We start from the raw sequence: 22082 nt of genomic DNA on the forward strand, positions 1-22082 counted from the left end.
GAATAAAAAGTCTCAGTTTGTTGAATTCAGTTCACTAACAGGAGGCAGAGTGGTGCATCTCTCTTTGTGATCATGTTTTACAGTAGTTATGTAATGCAGCACACTGTAAAACAATCAGTTTGCAAACGTTAATTAATGTTATGGTGACCTAGAACTAGAGGACTTTTTTTTTTTTAAAGATTATGCAAAGCTTAGACTGATGTTTCAAAGCCGATATTGAACTTTCATTATAAATCAAGAGCTCAGGCAGTATCAGCCACCTCTGACAGCACAGATATGATGCAGTTTGTTTGGCTAACAGAAGCTCATGCCCATAGATTTTAATCAATTTGCTTTGCCCATGTTTCATCCCGTTTCATAACTGTAATCATGAAGATGTGAAAAAAGGCCAGTTACAATTAAAGGAATGATGTTTTTGGTTTAGTATTGCCTTTCTTTTGAACATTCTAGGCTATCACACATTACAGTTTGTTTAAAGGAGCATTTGGGTACAATTTATTAATCTCAGCAAGGACAAGAAATGCTTAAAAAGCTCAGGAAAGTAGAAATTTCTCTGAGCTTTTAAAAGGACTTCAACAATGCCATGGCAACTGGAAAAACAAAGCTAACTCCATATGCTGAGCAAGATGATAAATGGACCTTGTTTGTTTCAATTACTGTTTCCGAGGTCAAGAATGAAGTTTAAATCTCTGTCCAATTTCCACGATAAAACAAGTTTTAGAAGCAACCAAACATTAGCTAAGAGCTTACGTGGGATCAAACTGCAGATGCAAGGTAGTTACCCAAGTTGTTTTAAAGAAACCTACAGTACAAACATCCTGGGGCTTCTAAGAGACATATCTGAGAAATTAACATTTCTTATACTTATCTCTGTCACAGCTGGACTATTCATGAATGCAGTTTAAAGAGCACTTCAACAACCTACAGTCATGTGAACAAATTAGGACACCCATGCTAAAGTTGACTAAAAAGAGGAATAAAAAAATAATCTTTAGGAAATTGATCTTAATGCCTTAATTAAAAAGATTAGGGAAAATCCCATCTTTAAGGACACCAATTTTCTTTGTGAATGAATAATGTATCGTAAATAAATAAATGTTCTTCCTTGAAATACAAGGGACATAAGTAAGTACACCCCTATGTTAAATTCCCATAGAGGCAGGCAGACCTTTATTTTGAAAGGCCAGTTATTTCATGGATCCAGGATACTATGCATCCTGATAAAGTTCCCTTGGCCTTTGGAATTAAAATAGCCCCACATCATCACATATCCTTCCCCATACCTAGAGATTGGCATGGTTTTATTTCAGTTAGCCTAATAGCTGGATTGATTGCATTGAGAGATGATTTTATGGAAAGTACCCCATGCCAATCTCTAGGTATGGTGAAGGGTATGTGATGATGTGAGGCTATTTTAATTCCAAAGGCCAAGGGAACTTTATCAGGATGCATAGTATCCTGGATCCATGAAATAACTATAACAAAATAATCCTTTAAAAACAAATATCTGCCTGCCTCTATGGGAATTTAATATAGGGGTGTACTTACTTATGCCCCCTGTATTTTAAGGAAAAACATTTATTTATTTACGATACATTACTCATTCACAAAGAAAATTGGTGTTCTTAAAGGTTGGATTTTTCCTCATTTTTTTAATTAAGGCATTAAGATCAATTTCCAAAAGATGATTTTTTTTATTCCTCTTTTTAGTCAACTTTAGCATGGGTGTCCTCATTTTTTTCACATGACTGTATGTCGTGGGAATGTCTGTAAAGATAATCTGACATCATATTCTCTGCCATGTTGTTTAGCCAAGAAACAACAAAAGGGCTCAAAGGGTCCGTGCAACAAATATGGATCCAAAGTCTTAACTTAGAAAAAACTGGGTTATTACAGATAGATGCCACTGTGAATTATGTGGGTTCGCATCGGAGGACATATTCCAGTCCTCTTAAGGGTCAATCTGGTTTATCCTTTTGGGGGTGTCTAATCTTCTTATTATTAAACCTCTGACACCCGTAGCCATTTTCCTGGCCAGCTGTGAAATGACAAATCCTAGCTTGCTAGTTTTATACCCTGCAGTCCATTCAGCAGCGCCAACAGCAGTGATTTTAATTCGGTGGCGCCATGCAGTAACCTGGAAAAAAAGAAAAGGCATTCCATCTCCATAAATTAGCATGTCACGCCAGGAAGCGCCCTCTTATGCACCTCTAGTATTATGTTCGGAGGACTCCTTCAGTTCATTTGTACTCTGTATGTGGATGAAGTCTACATTTCCGCCCAGTTTTTTGTGTCTGTCCTCCTCCTCCTCATCCATGCCATGACCTCTGTTTCCATCCTGCTTTTCTTCCCTCAATATCTCTTCCTCCCTTGTCTTAAAATCTATTGTACTTCTCCTCCAGGCGCAAAGAAATGTGAATTGCGATAAGATTCACATTTAGCAACTTAATTAGAGGCCTTAAATCATGGCTGCCTTCCACTGTCTGAGGTTACTGCTGAGGAGAGCTGCACTGAAAGCAAGTGTGTGCGTTTGTGTTTGCTTGAAAAAAAAATCTCTGGATACCCTAAATGCCAGACTTGTCTTGCCTGTTGTTAAAAAGAGCCTCAGGGTAGTGAGACAGTGTTACTATCAACACTGTGATTGTGTATCTGCTGTATGTACAGGTGTGTACTCATAACTGTGGCCATGGTAAGAACACCTATGAGGGTTCCTCCCTTTGTCCATTGGGTAAAGACCCCTAGAACCAGTGTTAGGCGCCTGACACACCCTAAAAAACTATACAACTTAACCTGAAAATGAAGGCCGTGAAACGTTACTAAAAAAAAAATCATTAGCGCCCCGATACAGTATACCGCCCAATATATCGGCCGTCTTTAGTAGTTCATCTGTGATATCATGACTATTGTTGTATATGTCAGCTGATAAGAAACAAGAAATAGCAGCACAGAAATGCAAAAGATACATTTGTAGTAATTCAGAAACAGTGTCGCCATTACATAGTTTGTCGACCAGAGAGTGCTGCCAGGTTCATTTTTCAAATTTCAGTTTTTAAAGTGGCCATATTATGCTCATTTTCAGGTTCATAATTGTAATTAGAGATTGTATCAGAATAGGTTTACATGGTTTAATTTTCAAAAAACACCATATTTTTGTTGTACTGCACATTGCTGCAGATCCTCTTTTCACCCTGTGTTCAGGTCTCTGTTTTAGCTACAGAGTGAGACCTCTCAACTTCTGTAACATCTTTGTTGTCAGTCGCACATGCTCAGTAGCTAGGTAAGGATTACATGAGCTAGCTAGCTGTTTCTCCAACTTCGGCCTGTACAAGGCAGGATTAGCCGGGAGACTTCATCTAAACTTGGGCGCAATTCCAAGTTTGCGTGGAATACCTGCAGAACAGGGACATGTAAGTCGATCTATACAATTCATTTTGTAGATTAAGGTGAATTTGTGTGTGTTGTAGCAGTGTTTTGCCATTGAGAACAAGCTAGCATGCTAACGGTTAGCCCCCTAGGCCCCTCGTTTCGGCTAGTGACTTAGAAAGCCGTGCAGATTTTGAACAGCTCACCCGGAGAAACCTGTATCTTACTCAAAACAGCATGGATGGTTGTTTTTTTTTGTATGCGTGTGGAAGCTCCAGAGACACAAAATAACACCCCAAATCCCAGAAAAAGTGATTTTTTCATAATATGGGCACTTTAAAAACCAAATTTTAGGGGATCTTTATAAAAGATATGTGATATTTGTTAGTTAAAAACTAAAAATACTGTTTATAAATATTAGTTGATACATTTTCTGATTTTTTAACTAAAATATGAATTTATCTAAAATATTTATATTGGTAGCGCCTCACAAATCCAGTATTGGTTGGGTTCTATAACTCACTAATTACTTAAACCCCCGCTTTGTTTTACAGCTTGTTCTAAATTCAGTCCCATTACATATGACCTAACCTAAACCCATCAACCAGCACAAACAGACTCAGACCAGAGTAGTTAACACAGTTCTGCTGAAAACACTTAATGGCCAAAACACCATTAAGTGCCCTAAGAAGCTATTTTGTCCCTTAGGACGACAGAACACTGTTCCTCTGCAATATATTCCACCATTATGTGTTTTGCTGTAGACAACACTGTCTCAGGTGATGAAACATATATCTGGTAACAGGTATAACAGGTTATCTGAATGTTTGTTTACAAGACTTGTGCCATTTCAATTGGAGCCCTGGCATACTGGAAGTGAGATCACACTACCAAAGAAAGAAACCATCATAGAGTAGAATTTCATTAGATTTCTGGATTTTAATCATTTCATTCCACATTTCACGACTTCTCCTGCTGCCATGCTGACGACACTCAATTCTACTTTTACTACTTATTCTACTGTTGTAGCTCTAAATGAAAATCCAAACCAGCTGCCTTAAATGTTAATATGCTGTCATTGGTCTTTACTAAGCACAGCTAGTTCATTTTCCTATCACATCTAGAAAAAAAGGCTCCATGACAGAGTGCTACTTCACAGGGTCACCCAGTGTGACAACCTCTCTAAGCTGTACTAATAGAGCCATTCTCCATCTAGGCCTATTAATCAAACTCCAGGACCCCAAGAGCTAAGGATTGATTGCTTCAGCCTCAGAGCCTGTAGCTGAAGGAGTAATTCTGTCCCAAACTGACATTCTTTTCTAGGAGATAAAAAAAGAGAGCACGGGCAAAAGAGTTCGCTTCAACTTTGCAGCGTCATTTAGATGATGACATTGTTCTTTTATCAGTCATCTGGCTGGAAAGCAGACACTTTCTTTGAGTGGATGTGATGGTGGACAGCGAACTTAAATATATATATATATATATATATATATATGTAGCTCTTTAATTCTCTGTGAGAGTAAAGTCTGAATAAACATCTGTTTGTACCACCCAACATTTAAAACTTTGTCATTGGTGATTTTAAGCAAAAGTATTTTGTAAGCATGGCATTTGCAAATTACATTTTAGCGTTTAGCTTTTATTGTCAATTAGAGAAACTAAATTTGATGTGTGTGTGTGTGTGTGTGTGTGTGTGTGTGTTTTCCTGAGTGTGTGTGTATGTGTGCATGTGATACAACGATCACCATGATGCCCGTAGAGAGGAATGAACAGTTAATTTCAGGGCGGAGCACGGATCCAGATACCTCAACACAACCCAAAACACACACAGACACACACTCACACAATGCCTCATCCCATTAAGTCTGTATGCAGTGCAGTGGGAGTGATTTGCAAGAGCTTTATCAGTCTGAATGTTAATAGAAGAGCTATGGGACATACTGGCCGAAGCAGATAACGACTTGGTTCACTAGTGTGTATGTGTGTGTGTGTGTATGTGTGTGTGTGTGTGTGTGTGTGTGAAAAAGTGAGCGAGAAAGAAAGTGTCAGAGGAAATAGGCGAAGCAGTTAGTTTGTAAAGTACTGCTGTGGCTTCCATTGCTAAACCACAGCAACTTAATGTTGTAGGAAGCCACATATCGACATACAGTATGGATACAGACAGAGCATCTGTTAAGGCAATTTTCATTATGACTCTGTTTCATACAATCTTATGATTACTTCGTACACTAAGTTGGAGCAAATACATAAGATCAAAACTGTTGTTATTTACACGTGTTAATGTTATGGGATAAATTGTTCAACTGTGCTGAAAAGCATCCAACGAAATGAACTTGTGAAGATATATGTGACCCATTTGTTACGTCCCCCAATTATTACTCAACTTTGCCAACAATTTTTTCTTTTTCTGGCTTACTGTATCATTATTCAATAACTTAAAAGGCAAGTGACATTTTTCACAGAGCAGAAAAACGTTCTGAGGTTTTCCCAAAGTAAAAACAAATCTATGCAGTATTTAGTTCTCTAATATTAGTTGTGTATTACCTGTTAATGCCTGTGTTTTCATTTAATACCAATGAAGTACATTTAAAACTGGTAACAATGTTCAGAACTTTTTCTAATCCAAACCTTTTCATCTAAACATCTTTTGACTGAATGTACTGAATTAAATATTTCCTCACCAACAGTTGCATACTTAATAAATGTTCTACTTCCACAAGTCTCTGATAAACGTTGAAAATCATTAAGTCATGAAGGAATAAAAGGAGAGTAGAAAAAAAAACCACTCACAATAATAGTGTTCATTCAATATTTCACTGGAAGAGTCATCTCGACTGTCTCACAGAAGCTATTTTTTGCCTTTGTAGTTCTTCTACTCAAATTATCAAAGCTGAATTCAGTCTATCTGGCACAGTGCCACCAGATTTGCTATGTTGGGAGTCCGCCCTCCTATGTACTTCCGCTCTATTTTCATTTCCCTTCAGTACTCCGTCTGGGTTCACGGGTTCACGGTATATTCTTGGGTTTTCTCTGGCCAAATAATTGGCGGTCCAATCAGCAAACAGAGGGAGCGGCTGAGAACGATGACGTTGAGGACGTCCGCTAGAAAGATGCGAGTGAAGCCGTTGTGGCAACGCTGCCGAATATCCAGAAGTTAAAGCCCGAGCAAGAACAATCTTTGCTGAGTTTTGTTGGTGGCCATGATGTTGTGGCCCTCCTCCCCACGGGGTTCGGGAAAAGTTAGATTTTCCAGCTCGCTCCGTTAGCGGTGAAGGAGTTGGCTAAGGCTAACGCTAGCGATGCTAATGCTAAATATAAGCCGATAGTTGTCGGTCTCCCTTCTTGTTGCACATGCGCATTACATACGTCACGACCAAACGTTAGCGATTGGTTACGGCAGATCCAGAGTGGCTCTGGGCAGATCCAATAATTTTAAACTTCAACAGAGTACCCGCCTTCAAGGAAGTTAACACTTGTCAATGGAGAGTGGCCAGACTCTCTGTACAAATGAAATGGACCAGAGTCTGGTAGGACCAGGCTAGGAGTCTGTGGCAGATCAATCGGACAAATCAATCGGATCTTAGCAACATTTTCTGCTCAGTTAGTGGCAATCAATGGGTTTCTTCACAGAGAGAGAGAGAAACATAGGGCCAGCCTCTGGTCCGTTATGGGGTACTGTACCACTGTTACATTGTTACCAATTTATTGCATTATTATGCCATATTGCACACTGGTTACTTCATATTTAATATTATACATATTTTATAGATTGTACATTTTTTCTCTACACTTGTATATGCATGCACATTCTTTTTCGTCCCTCCAAGTATTTTTTTTCAGTAGTTTTTTTATCTTTGCTATCTTATATAGTCTTATTTTTTTTATCTTATTATTATTTCTAGTATATTTCTTGTTTTTTCTGTATGTGTGAGTGAGTATGTGTGTATGTCCTTGTAACTTGCTGCTTGTAACAGAGTCATTTCCCAATTCGGAATTAATAAAGTCCGTCCGTCCGTCCGTCCGTCCGTCTTTTTGGGCTGTTTTTATAATTACTGGAAGAGTAACACCCCCCGGAAATCTTGTTTTTGTTGACCTCCAGTGATTTAACTTTTCACCTTGCTGCAGTGATGTACAGGTGTACCTTACGACCCCATGACATCACAGCTGGGCGTGGTTACAGGTGCAACAAGGCACATTTCTGATCACATCAGTGATGTTAGCTGTGGTCAGAGGTGAAACTTCATCTTGACACCTAAATCTGGTGTTACATTACTCCAACAGCCATTTAAAGAACCAGATGTCATAACTCAAAACCTATTGAAGCAGTCTGCACTTATTTAGTAGCGGATTAAGTCCTTTCAGATGATGTTACCGTGCATTGCCTTCAATACAAAGTTTGAATCTTTAGAAATAAACTAAAAACATGTGACAACATACTCCTTTTGTTGAACTTGGATATATGTAAGAATAGAAACTGGTTAAGACAGTAAATTCCTCTTGTTCTGTGAAATTAAAACCCAGCAACTGACGGAAAAAAACAGGTTTACTTGGTGTAGAAACGACAAGTTTTAAACTGTGGCCTTGTTTTCTGCCGCTTCTCTTCTTTTTTTTTTTTAAGATAGCTACAGGGAAGAGTGATAAAAAAAACTGCAGAGAGGGAATAAAGAGAACAAGGCCATGGAGTGGAGTGGACCTACAGCATGATGTCCTGAAACTGAAGGAGATACTGGGTCACTCAAGGCAAGATGGATGGACCGAGGAAGGACGGAGAGGGAACACAGGAGAGTGGGATGTGAAAAAGAAAGCTTTCTAACAAATGAAGGAGAAGAAAGGAATTGAGAGTAAAAGAGAGAGAGAGAGAGAGAGAGAGAGAGAGAGAATAGGGATGAAGGAAGAGATGATAATTGGGCCTCATTTGCAAGTGAGCCTGTGTGTGTTTTACAGATTTACTCTGCTTCAATCTGGGTCAAGGTTGTGTAGGCAGTCTAACAGCTCCGAAGTACACTGCTTCAAAAGCACGTCACTGATGTTTCTTCTCAACTACCCATTTATGAGAACTTTTGATGTGTGTCTATCAGTCTCTCCCTCCATCTCTGTCTAACCGGCACCAACCGAATAAAATGTATTCAAACAGGGAGACTTTGAAGAGATGTAAAGAGTTGCGTTTTCCTACAACATTTTATTTCTGAGCTGTGTTTTGATCTCATTAAAGTTATAGTGCGTAGTTTCTGTCGCCCCCATGAGGAATTCTAAGTAATGACTAAACTGTCGGCGCGTCCACATGATGCAAGCCTTCCGTGATCGTAGTTACTTGTGGACAAGGATGGAAAAAAACATGGAGTCTTCAGAAGAGGTCATTATCTTCACTTGAGTTTCTGCGCACGAACGTCACAATCTTCTGAATGCAGACAGAAGACAGAGAAATACAGAGAGAGTTGTGTGGAGCTGAGCTGGTCTTAATTAGCTTTGTAGCAACTCATTTGGCAATGGCTTGACTATAACGGACATTCATTAATATCAAAACGTTATGCAAAGCTTTAAGCTGTAAACTGTTTTCATATTAATTATTAACACAGCAATCCACATGATATTGATCTGTGTCTACTTCTTTTAAGTCTAAATCCCCCTCATTTCCTTTAAATTAGCATTCTAATGATAATTGGAGGTTTGTGATGTAAAGCACTATGAGCTGTGAGCGTGTGATGTTGGTAGCCAGCTGTAGGCTATAGGCACAGCAGGGAAGTCATTCCCATAGCAACAGCTGAAGCCAATGAAATAACTACAATAAACAATGAAGCCTAATTGGCAAAGGCATAAAGAGGTCACCGCGGGTACATTGAGAACACCTGTTAAATGACTATGAATGGATATTCTGTCTGTCTGGGTGTTGTATATATATATCTCAGTTTTCACTTGAGCTGGACACACTTAGCATTAGCTGATTCTGGACCACCTTGGACATTTAAAACATTGCAGCCCTGAACAATCCTTGATCATATTGGACTCCCCTGATTTGCATTTTCCAGTATTACTGCTCTCTTTCAATAGGCCTATGATTGTTCCAGTGCACCATAAATACATGTGCAGAAATGCATGCGTAACCGCCAATTCAGGCAAAAGCTCAACTGGTCTAAATGTATGCTCCTACAAAGTCATTTCCAGGAATCGGTACGTGTAATTGAAAAACATGCAGTGTGTGTGCTTCCAAGCTATCATAGCTCAGTCATGCAGGTAAAGTCATCATCACCAGCAATCTGCTCAGGCCTCTAGGGGATGATGCATGCGTATACACATGTGAACACACACACACACACACACACACACACACACACACACACACACACACCCACACCCACACCCACACCCACCCCCTGAGGTGTTTCTCCGGACAAGAGGGGGTGCAGAGTCCATTCACCCATATAGACAGAACAAAAATGAATTTGTCACAGCACGTTAATCGTCATGACAACCTGCCTTTTAATTAACGTCTGACAAACAGCAGAGTGTCGTGTCTCTCTCTGGGGAAAGACGGATAGAAAGAAAATGAAAAAAAAGTGCTCTTCTCATCACTTGTGATTGACAAAGTCTGTGGAGGATGGCAGACCGATAAATGTTCGCTATGATACTGATATTGTGTCACATGTGTAACCGTTAAATATAGTTAAGGTATGGTTTAGTTCAAGCAACTAAAACTACTCAGTTAAGGTCAAGAAATGGTAACACTCTTGGTTAAAACACAGCAGTGGCTGGGGTCTATCAGTTTATCTGTTGATAAAAAGCTGAATTAAGTTTAATGACGTTACTGCGATGTTATCTGAAAAGGTAACCTGGACAATGGAAGTAGGGTTAGTTCTTTTCTTCTCAACATTTTATTTCCTTTTATCTACTTCAATGCACCAGTTCCAAACCGAGGTTTTCATCACATATAGTAGCTCACACTCAGAAGAATACTATGTATGCACGGCAGTATGGATCAATTCCACCAGAAATAAATCATCAGAATCAATCATCAGAATACTTTACTGATCCCCTCTGGGAAATTATTTAGTTGCTGTTGCTCACAGTCACATTCAAGGTAAAATAAGAGTAAGAAAAGAGCAAGTGTATGAAGTAAATAAAGTAACATAGCTACAATAAGAAATAAATAAAAACGTTAAGTAGAAGTAAGTTAGATTAGGTTACAAGTAAGATTAGGTTAAAAAAAGATGGTTTGAAATGGCTTGTACAAATTCTATTGTACAATCAGACTGAATCTTATCCAGCTGTATCAAAAAGGACAAACTGGCTTTATATCTCTGTCATTAACTTGCGTGTGTTTCTGCACATGTGTGTCTGTGTAGCAGTCCAACCCAGCAGCAGCCCCTTGACAGTGTGTCACAGTGCATTTATCAGGGCCAACTGTGGCCTACAACCTTGTCAGAGTATTTAGAAACTTTCGGTTTGTCTTTGGAGTGGTAGTTGAGTTTTAGAGACAGGTCTTGACATGTCATCCTGGATGAGAAACCAAACAACTTCTGTCTGACAAGCACGCTCCATCATGTAAAACTAAAACATCTCAGCTCCGTGTGTGCGAGAGGAATAGAGAGGAGCTTGTGTTCACCCGGCTCACACCGAGCCTCAGACCACAGATCTCTTAAGTATCAAACCATAAAAACAGACCTGCTGCTTCAAATACCGCCAGAGTAAAAGAGTGTGTGTGTGTGTGTGTGTGTGTTTTCTACCTCTTGAGGTTAAGCAGAGCCCAGGGAATGCCGGTGGGCGTTTTGAAGGCTGGCAGCAGCTTTTCACCCAGCTCCACCGCCTTTCTACGGTACACCTGAGGAAGAAAGAAAGACAGCATCTCATTAAAATAGGTGTCTCCCTCCCATTTTCTTGACCAACACACCGAAAAGTTAGTGATCTTGAAAATCACTAACTACAGCACACATTTTTTGGTATTTTTACACAGCAACAACATTCAGTACCAGACCCATTACTCAAGAATAGTTTGTTCGGTTGTTATTCCACCATCTAAGCGTTTTAGTATTACCGAGGGAAGCCATGGGATTGTAATTGTTATAGGGCTACAACTATTGATTATCTGCATTATGGATTAATCTGCCGATTATTTTTCTCGCTTAATCGACTCCTCGATTGTTCAATTTCCCACAGCCTGAGGTGGTGTGTTTAGATGGCTTGTTTTATTCAACCAAGAGTCCAAAACCCCAAAGTCCCCCCCAAGTTCAGTTTACTATCATATAGGACAAAGAAAAGCATCAAATCTTCACATCTAAAAAGCTGGAAGCAACAAACATTTGGCAATTCTAATTGAAAATAAAAAAAAAACCTATTATTTGGATTAATATATTATCCAAATAATTGCTGATTATTTTGACTACACGTTTTAGGTCTACATTGTTATCAACTGCTGCTATAATTATAATCCTGCATGCATTTTCCATGTCTGTTGTTTTGGAACTAAAGAAAGTGACAAACTCATCTCAAAAGTGAAACGTTTTGATACAATTATGAATTTTGCAGTTATGCACACAGTGCAAGAAAACATTTTCTTTAAAATGTATAAACACATTTCTTTCCCTTGAAAAACTATCAGCTACTGAATTCGATTTCCTGGACCAAGCATTTGTGTTAGCATATCTGACCGGACAGCTTTGTATCAGTTCTAGCTGAGGGGTTATGGTGTCTCTTAGGGGTCTGATTTTGTTGGCTGTAACGATGAAGTACTTCCATATTTTGGCTTATGGCATGAGTTTAGTCAAGCAGTTAGGACAGAATGGGATTTGGCCCAAGGCGTGGTGGACAGTTTGACACCGTTGCCAAGGCTTCAGCGGCTTGACTGGCGCTGCTGCTGCTGTCCACTGACAACAGCGAGCATGACGTTATGCCCGTTTGAGTTTTTCTGTTTACTACTGCGATCCACATGCACATGGCTTTTTTTTTTTCTTTCTTTAAATCCCTGACCCTTGATGTAGAGCAGGAGTGCTCCCGTGGCACGGATTTATTCCACCAGAAACGGCAAAAACACAGAAAACCTGAAAGGTTTGAATTTGGAATAAAAATGGTCAAACCTGCAATTTAAACAGAAACAGCCAGTCGTGCACAACAGCCATATACGATGAAAGCTAAGGTCAAACACTATCTAAGTATTTAAGTCCCGCCCCCACCGGAGAGGAAAACAACTCTTCATTGACTTGTATTGCGTGAAGGTGCCTCCTCGTCAATTCCGTCTGCTAGCAAACAACAGAAAAATGCCTAAAAGCTGCTGTGTGGTGATGTACACTACCAACGATGTAAATAACCCATAACTTAAGTATTATAAGCTGCCGACCCAAAAAAACTGAGCTTTTATGAAGACAAAAGTGGATACAGACGTGAGGAATCAGCAGGAAGAATAGGAAGACTGTGGGATCCTGACACTAACCTTACTTTTTGCCTAATGTTACGTGTACAGCAAGCAGCAAGTCAAATATCCAAATGTCAGTTTAAGGCTAACTATATATCTGTAAGTTAAGCTGAAGCATTTTGCACACAGTAAGCAACTTGTGTAGTGGAATGTGGATGAATCAGAAAGTATAGTATAGTATTATGTTTGCAAGTGTCTTAGATGGCTAACACAACAGCTACCTTTTCCTCTCTGGTGGACATAGGTTGCTAAAATAATCCTTAGACATGCTTAAATCTAATGTTTTTAGCTAGCTACAGGCACTTTGTTAGCATTTCAGCCGTTAGTTGCATATTGTGGTGCTGATTGTTTTTCCTTCTGGTGGGAGTGGTTTTCAGAGTATGACGTGATGCACTCTGTCTCTATATCGCGCTGTGCAGACTGAGGCTGCAAATGACGTCACAAGTGCAAGATGTCAGTGCATGTAACCGGGATTTTTTGGCTTCATTTTTGAACAGTATCAGGAAGTGGAGACGTGTTGTCCATCTTTACATACAGTCTATGGTACAAGCATGAAGTCGTCTCCTTTATTATCATCCCTCCATCACTTTCCTTCAGTGTAGTAATACATCTCATACACAGACAGAGGTCGTACAGTAACATACACCATATCAGCAAGCTGGCAGTTCTGTTCCCTAAGGATCTACCACTCAGCAGGGTGTGAGAGACGGGGGCAGAAGGGGAGAAAAAGGTTTGTGAGGAAGAACAGCTCGAGAGGGTACTTGTCAAAACAATACGACAATGCAACAGCTTTTCCTTCAAAAAGTCAGAGGCAGGAAAAGGTTACTGTGAGTCGGATGAGGAAGAGAGGTAACGGGAACGTGGTATTCATGTGGAATGAGGATACATGTCGGAATGACAGTCTGGGATTAAACATCAGATCATTGTTTGGGGGAGAACAAGCAAGTTTAAAATGTCCATATATTTCAGATGCCAGGAGTGTTTTCTGTGGACTTTGGTTACGCACGCACACAAACACAAACACACGTTTCTTATATCTTCATGTTTCGAAACATATTTATTTCGTATTTCAAAAGGATTTACAAGATATAGTATTTTCAAGCTAAGATTTGTGGGGACACTGTTGACACCAAATTACCCCAGTCTCTGTGTGTGTGTGTGTGTGTGTGTGTGTGTGTGTGTGTGTGTTTCGGGCGGCACTGCGGGAGCAGGATTGTGTCGTAACAAGGCATCAGATCCAAGTGATGAATGCCTTTAATAATGGCAGGAGCACACATAGGGGAATAATAGAAACACTCCCATGGAAGCACAGAAGAATAAATTAAACACACCCTGTGTCTGAGGCCATCAAGTAGTCTGCCAACAAGCTTCATTTAATAAGCAACTGAATTATACAGAAACTGAGGAACACACACATGAAGCTTGTGGCAGATGGCATTAGGAAAAACTGATGTTAATAATCACATTTATCCATCAGGAAAATGTTGTGTTTTTATTTCTAGGTAACCTGATCAATCATTATTTTGATTATCAGCACCAGTACGTCCCTTCTTTGGAGCCACCAGCTGACTGCTTTGACTGCCAAAATGTTCACAGACTAAGAAAGTCTGCATGATTATTATTTTAATAAGTGATGTAGCTCTGAGTACCTGTCATGTTGTGATAAGGATAGAAATAAGTTAAAATATGTGTACTGATAAAGAGAAGTAAAGAATTTTGAGTGCGAGGAATGATCAAAGTACAATCTTATACTGTTCAAGGGTTTCACTGGAATACTGAGATGATTTGAGCTGCAGGCTTTAAATGTGTGACACGTGTTGCCACTAAAAGAGGTATCACTTTCTCCCCAAACTAATTAACTAACACATTTCCCCCTTTTCTCTAAATTGGGTGATTCCAATGGGAATGTTCTTATGCGATGCAAACTAGGATGAGTGTTGCCACCGCAAATAGTGCTCAACCTTTTACCCGTCCACGTAACTTGTTATAACAGTACGTGGGTGCTAATATGATCAGGCTGACATATGAGGGTAATATTTTATTCATTGTTTTAAATTAACATCTGATCCAGTCATCCAAGAGCATTATGATTAAATATAAATGTACTACTGAAATGTAGAGGCATGTTTGAATAAGTTGTATTCTTTTTAGAGGAAGTCATATTAGGATCTTTGGTTTTACTGGAGAGTCTAAAAATTGTTTAACTTATATTAGAAAACAAAATATTAGCTTTTGGCTTTAGCTTTAAATCATAAAGTGTGATGTAGGCTTTCAAAGAGCCAATGTCAGCCTCAAATCTGAATGTCTTTACAATATGAAACACAAAGCTGTAAAATAAAAAGCCTAATCCCAGCAGTCATTTTGTGATACAGATAAACGGATCGTTCGCCCTACAAAGAAACAACCAAAGTAATGGTGACGATTCAGGTCCGAGAATCATTGGAGAGATAAAGAGAGACACAACAGGACGAGTTAAAGCCCCTGAGATGAGTAATGAAAAGAGAAAAAAAAGGTAGAACGAGTAAGAGAGAGAAAAAAAAAAAAAACTTGCTCTACTTCCCTTTCTCTGGAAGTTATGGCCATTATGTTCGCCCTCCACAAAGTCACTTAGTCCAGAGAACGAGAATAAAGTGTGTTTTAGAGAGATAGAGAAAGAATGAGAAACGGAGAGGGGGGGAAAAAGACAAAGAAAACCAAAAAGACTCCACCGGGGAGTTTGTAAACCCCTGTTTTCTCGTGTGTGTAATTGGTGTGTTTATATAAACTGAAGACATGTCAGCCTCTTTGTGTGGTATTTTAAGGCTACTATTTTTGTTTAGGGTTAACTTTAAATGGAGGATTCAAAGGTTAAGTTTCAAGATATATAAACTAAGAGACAGCAGAAACCATTTTAACCACTCAACACATTTAATATAATTGAAAACATCAGATTTCAGTGGCTCGGGGTCAAACATCTGTTTCTAGACGTACCACGTGTAGAGAGTTTAACACCAGTAGCCTCAATGCAACACAAAAGACCCGTTGATTAAATCTTGATTGTTATTTTTTCTTTTACCTCAAAGTACATATAAAACCACTTGATCCAGACAAGTTCTCCAGAGGCTATCGAAAGGCTACTGCGGGATATTATTCATTGTCGGGAGTGACTAAATGAAGTCTAAGTAAGCGGAGACGGTTGAGGGGAAGGGAGTACATCAGATACGTCAATAAAGCTTTTACACAAACATGACAGATGTATTTCCACAAGGTATGGATCGGTTCTGCTGTCAACAATGTGAAGGGGCCAACTGTCAATGGAGCGTACAGGCGTTGTCACTGACACGTCTGTTGTCTTTTTGGAACAACAGATTCAAATTTCAGGAAAAGACACGCAATGACATGCAAAATATTAATGCTCACAGAAACACCACGAACAAAAGAGTCAACTGATCTAGTGTACACCTTATAGAAGTTCACCAGCCATGTTTGTAAAAAGAAATCCAATAACCGGAATGTATTACATCTGAACTCATCGATCCAGAGAGAGGTTACTTTACAAAACAAAAGTTTTCTTGAAGCTTGTTCTTATTTCATTTTTTTTATTGGGCAACTGTACAAACAGCTATGGAGTGAAAATAGAGTTCTCACCAACTTACATAACCTGCAAACTCAGAAGGGCTGAAAAAGGTGACACATTTTATACAATAACTTTGAATGCAGCACGAGGCTGGCGTGACGAGTTAGAAGTGAACGCAACATCTGTGTTGTTTTTCCCGACAACAGCAGCTGCACACTGTCATACGTTCCTCTCCGGTGAAATACAGACAAACTCTTTACACCCTTTAGCTGTCAGCATTTTAACCGTGTTTACTCCAGCTGCTAGCTAACGGTAGGCTAACGTTACCTGCTGCCAAGCGTAGTGTTAACTAGCGTGACATGCGGCGATGTTTAGGTTGTCGCTAACGTCCGTTTCGGAGCATCAGAGAGAAGCGCAGGCATTTCAGTGGCACCTAAATAAGGCACCGAACCCCGCGTTGCAATTCGGTCCGGTAGATAACGGTGTTTAAGGCACCGGTTTCGTATCACCGGCTCCGGTGCTAATACCTGACACCCCCCCCCAAAAATAAAAACTCTTGGATGACATCAATTTTCGCCGAAAAGCAACTAGTTTGCAGGTATGAACTTAATTACTGAGCTGTGGAGACTCAGCAACATCAATAAAAACAACACAATTAGACAAATAGATTAGACCATTAGACAGGTTGCCTCGAAATTATCTAGATAGAGTTAGTCAAAACAATTTGAAGAGATCTATCCCTGCCCTCCCCGTGTGAACTCCTCACATGAATTAAGGCTTATATTGGGGTTAAAGTTGTGTACAGAATATGGTTGAGGTTGTGTTTAGAGTAAGATGGAAGTGGATGCTCCCTACAAGGATTTTAACCTTTTAAGAATGTGGGATTGTGTGTGTGTGTGTGTGTGTGTGTGTGTGTGTGTGTGTGTTCTCCCAATCAGGTTTCCAGGTCCAGTTCTCAAACCAGAATTGCAGCGTGTGTGCTTTGTGTGTGTATGATTATGTGTTGCAGTCCGCAGCGAGTTGCCTGGACAGCTCCCTAACTAAGATGAATCACCCAGCAAGTCTTGTGGGACATGTGGCCCAGAATACAACAGCGTCTGCGGGGACAGAGCGAGCCACGCATGCAGACACCTCCGCCTGCCTTCTCTTCCTCCTGGACCCTGGCACACTGGCCTCATCTCTCCTCTGCCCTTTATCATCTCCTCGTTCCTCCTCATTTCACTGACACCCCCCGTCACTCCAGGAGACCTGAAACTCTTTCCTCCTCCTCGTTTCACCTCTTCCTCTCCAACTCTCACTTGTATTCTTCCATCTATGAAACTCTTCTTTCCTCTTCACCTCATTTACCATTTCTTTCAATTCCTGTCTTGCCTCCAAGTTATCTATCTGCTATTCCCTTAACTGACACACACACACACACACACACACACACACACAAAGGAGAATCTATTTATACAATGCCAGTTGTACTTTCATACACATAGCCAACAGTTGTTTTTTTTCTTCAATTTTAAGTTATTTTTGTTGAATGCAGGGTTCATTTTTGCCTCTGACTGTTTCATCAATACTTTTGTTGTTTTCTGCTTCTTGAATATAATAAATCCCATTTTCAATACAACATCTACTGCCCTGTTTATGCGGTGGCAACACTGCAAGTATCTTTCAGTCATTATCTCCACGTTTATATTCTGACATCATAACCTCATTTATAAAGGCCAAATATTAGCTTTTGCATTCTTATAGAAAAATATGCACTCAAGGATGCTTCGAGAAAAGTGCTACCCAAAGATGCATACTGGTATAAAGCTCGTGCTAATGTCAGGTGTTTTTCCTTGACACTGCTTTCCTCTCACTACTCTGACCTTCACTAAGACTGGCAAAGTGAAAATGTCCTACGTTTATTTCAAGTGCAAAATGCATCATGTATTAACTTCTATTCTTTTTCAAGTAGCATTAGAAAAGGGCCCAGAAGCGTTATGTGTGTGTGTGTGTGTGTGTGTATATATATATATATACACACACACACACACACACACACACACACACATATACACACACAGTATATATCACTGAATTAATGAATCTGTACAGGCAAAACTGAATGATGAGTGCAGACTAAATGTGGAAAGAGTAAGCCAGTGAATGTCTCGGTGTCGGCTGAATGAGGCCCGTTTGCAGGCTGCTGCCCTGACAGCTGTATTGGAGAGGCTTAGACAACACACAGACACACACGCACGCGCGCACACACACACACACACACACACACACCCCCCCTCTGAGGAGGTGACAGCTTTCAGTGGTTAAGAAGCCTGCTGTGAATGGTTGCTCTTGTCCTCCTCTCCACTCTCTGTCAGAGTCTCTCCCTCCCTCTCTTTCTCTCTCTTTCTCCCTCTCTCTTCATCTCTCTCTGGCTTTAATAACTTGCTTCAGGGAGGGAAAACACAGGATGAAGGGTGGAAGAAAAGTAAACATGGGCTTGAGGAGACAAATTAGTAATAATTAAAGCAAAGCAAATGGCAAGAGAGGAGAGACGAGGAGGGGAGAGCATGGGAAAGGAAAGACATGAGAGGTGAGAAAAGAAAGGAAAGAAAAGAAAAGAAAGAGGAGAGGAGAAACAGGAAAACAAAGGAAAGAAAAGAGGTAGGAGGAAATGGGAGAAGAGGGACAAGAAAGAAAAGGACAAACGATTAGGAAAGAAGAGGAGAAGAAAGGAGAGATAGGAAAGAAAACGAAGAGAAGAAAAAGAAAGACGGGAGAGGAAAGAGAAAAGAAAGAAAGGAAGAGGAGAGGGAAGGAAATAGGAGGAAAGGAAGGGACAACAATGGAAAACACAAAAGAGGAAATGAGAGAGGAAACAAACGCCTATATAAATATTGATTAACATGTCTGATATGTAAAGAACAAAATGCAGAACAACGTGCTTCATATAACTTACAAGTGTTTTCTTTACAAAGTTTATCCAGCAGGCTCATAACTCATAACTCATGACTGAGCAGTAGGGGTGTGAATCTTAAAGGCATACTATGCAACTTTTCCAGCGAGCTGTAGTTCCAATGAGTCAACCTGTAAGGGGACCGAAGCTGGAAAAGTTGCATAGTATGCCTTTAACTTGTGTCACGATTCCATTACGGTTATCCCTTCAACGATTCAAATCGATATCTCGATGCATCACGGTGCGTCACCTCGTCAATATTATTATATATTGCTGCAGATGGTTTTCATCAACATATTCAAGCAGTCAGATATATATGAACTCTCCCTTTTTATTGTATCTGCTCTTAAAATGGATACTTCCTAAATGCAGCAGAGTCTGAACACAGCAGACAAGAGACAAAAGGCAGAAACAAAAAAAAGCAGTGACCGGAAAACCAACAAGTAACGTCATAAGCCATTAATCGATTATAGTCTGTCACTGCCACCCAAGAATTCCTTTTACTGTCCAAAATAATTAAACTCTGACTCCCACTTAACTACCAGAGAGTGCTGCAGGTGAAGCTGTTTGAATGCTAATGAGACTGGATGATGAAATGAAGAGAGAGAGGGACAGAGAGAGATCGACTCCTGAGTGGTGTTTCGGCAGGGGGTCACCTGTCAGCTGTGATGAAACACAAAAGGACACACAAACACCCAACCATCATTCATGGCGGTTGCTGTTCGCAAAGAACGTGATGGAGACAGAGGAAGGCTGACAGAAAGAGCTCCAGTGATAGCTGTCTATGGTACCCATAAAGGAACTACAAACAATGCAAAGACCTGCAATTACACACATCGGTTACTACAACAGCTGTTGTTACAGCTGGCTCTCTATTTGTTAGTTCAGGTTCTCACTGAAGCCGCAAAAATGTGTCGATTAATCGATTAGCTGTCAACTATTAAATTAATCGCTAACTATTTTGATAATCAATGAATCGGTTTGAGTCATTTTTAAGAAAGAAAGAGTCCAGCTGCTTAAATGTGAACATGTTCTAGTTTCTTCACCCCTCTGTGACAGTAAACTGAATATCTTTGAGTTGGGGACAGAACAAGACATTTGAGGACGTCATCTTGGGCTTTGGAAAACACCGATCGGCATCTTTCACAATTTTTGGACATTTTATAGACCAAACAACTAATCGATTAGTCGAGAAAATAATCGACAAATTCATTGACAATGAATATAATAGTTAGTTGCAGCCCTAGTTCTCACCATCAGAAATATATCACTAGAGATATTAATAATTATACCATTCAGGACATTATTTCCAACCAAATCATCTTGATAATGATAATAATAACAATAATAACTTTTATTTATATAGCACCTTTCAAGAAACCCAAGGACACTTTACAGAATTAGAGGTTGTAGGCTGTGGTAAACAGGTGGTGCTTCAGGAGTTTTTTTTTTTTAAATATGTCCAGGGATGAAGTATTTTGGATATCTTCAGGGAGGGTGTTCCAGAGGGATTTTGATTTGATTTAACATTTGATGCAACACTGAAGGCTCTGTCTCCGAAGGTACAGAGTCTGGTGTGGGGAATGGAGAGCAGGCCAGCGTCTGAGGACCGCAGGCTTCGGGGTGGGGTGTATGGATGGAGGAGGTCGGAGAGGCACTGTGGGGCCAGGGCATGGAGGGATTTGTTGGTGAGACGGGACTCAATTTGGATTCAGTGAAGGTAGATGAGGGTTGGAGTGATGTGCTGCCAGGTCTTGGTGTGGGTGAGGACCCTGACGGCAGAGTTTTGGACATACTGGAGCCTCTCTAGCCTGATAGACTAACACACAAAACAGACATGACTCTGGCAGTCGAGATGTCAGTCAAATTAAAGGGCCAAACAGACAGCACTGCTGTGTTAGAAGAACCTCTACAGTGTAACAAGCAAAATAATTCTGTTGCACATCCGTGTCTTTATTGACAAAAGCAGGACTTATTGTGCAGTAATGACTCCAACAAGGGAGCTGGTTTGGACAAAGTTGAATGCAGCTTTGTGGGAAAACAATAAACAGGGTGCTGGCTTGCTACAGTTACTAATCTATTGACCTTATTTTAGTTTATTGACTTATGCCAGGCATAAAACCTAAAGGCAATATAGCAGCTGACAGCAGACTGCTTTTTACAGCATAAACAAAGAAAAACTCATCGTATCCAGAGATGTTCACAGGCTTACACCTACTTTCATCTCAGCTCCTATGCAGTCACTGTGTGCAAAATAGGGCTGCACGATATGAGGAAAATATGCCACATGCGATAACGTTGTTGAATATCACAATAACAATATTACTTGCGATATATAAACAGATATTAAAGTGTACTCAGTTCTGACTTTCTGTTGCTTTTAGTGTTCTTCTAAAATACAACAAATTGCTTGTTGAATGTAAAACAAATAAAAAGGAAATCATTTCTAACATTCTTTTACTGAACAAATTGAAGATTGAATTGAACATAAAAGGCACTACTTAAAACAGAATGAGTTACAATGAGTTATTGTTTTCTTTCAACTAACACAAAAACATCTCGTAGTGTCTATCACGATATGTTGCAGCCTTTTGCGATATGTAAATTGCGCTAGTTGATATTGCGATGGCGATTAAACAAAAAACTATAATTGTGGTGTAAATCAGTGTTCTTTGTGTTGCTTTCTGTGCCTTTCTTGGTTTTTTTATGACTTTCTATTTGTCTGGTTAATGAGTGCAATGCAATACAACCACAAACTGCAGCAGGCTGAATTAAAGTGTTCACGTCCAACCCCTTCTCACTCCCAACTCGTAAAATACTGACGCTTC

General features: G+C 39.9%; 1 protein-coding gene across 1 annotated transcript in view; it reads right to left on the reverse strand.

Moving 5' to 3' along the window:
- Nucleotides 1–22082, reverse strand: part of man1a1 (mannosidase, alpha, class 1A, member 1) — a 150053-nt gene that overhangs the window by 24600 nt on the left and 103371 nt on the right. The window contains exon 5 of the mRNA XM_078275285.1: nt 11085–11179. Coding sequence (XP_078131411.1) covers nt 11085–11179 — 95 coding nt within the window. The remainder of the gene's footprint in view (nt 1–11084; nt 11180–22082) is intronic.

This window comes from Sander vitreus, chromosome 18, assembly GCF_031162955.1.
Source record: "Sander vitreus isolate 19-12246 chromosome 18, sanVit1, whole genome shotgun sequence".
In the NCBI taxonomy this organism is placed as follows: Eukaryota; Metazoa; Chordata; class Actinopteri; order Perciformes; family Percidae; genus Sander; species Sander vitreus.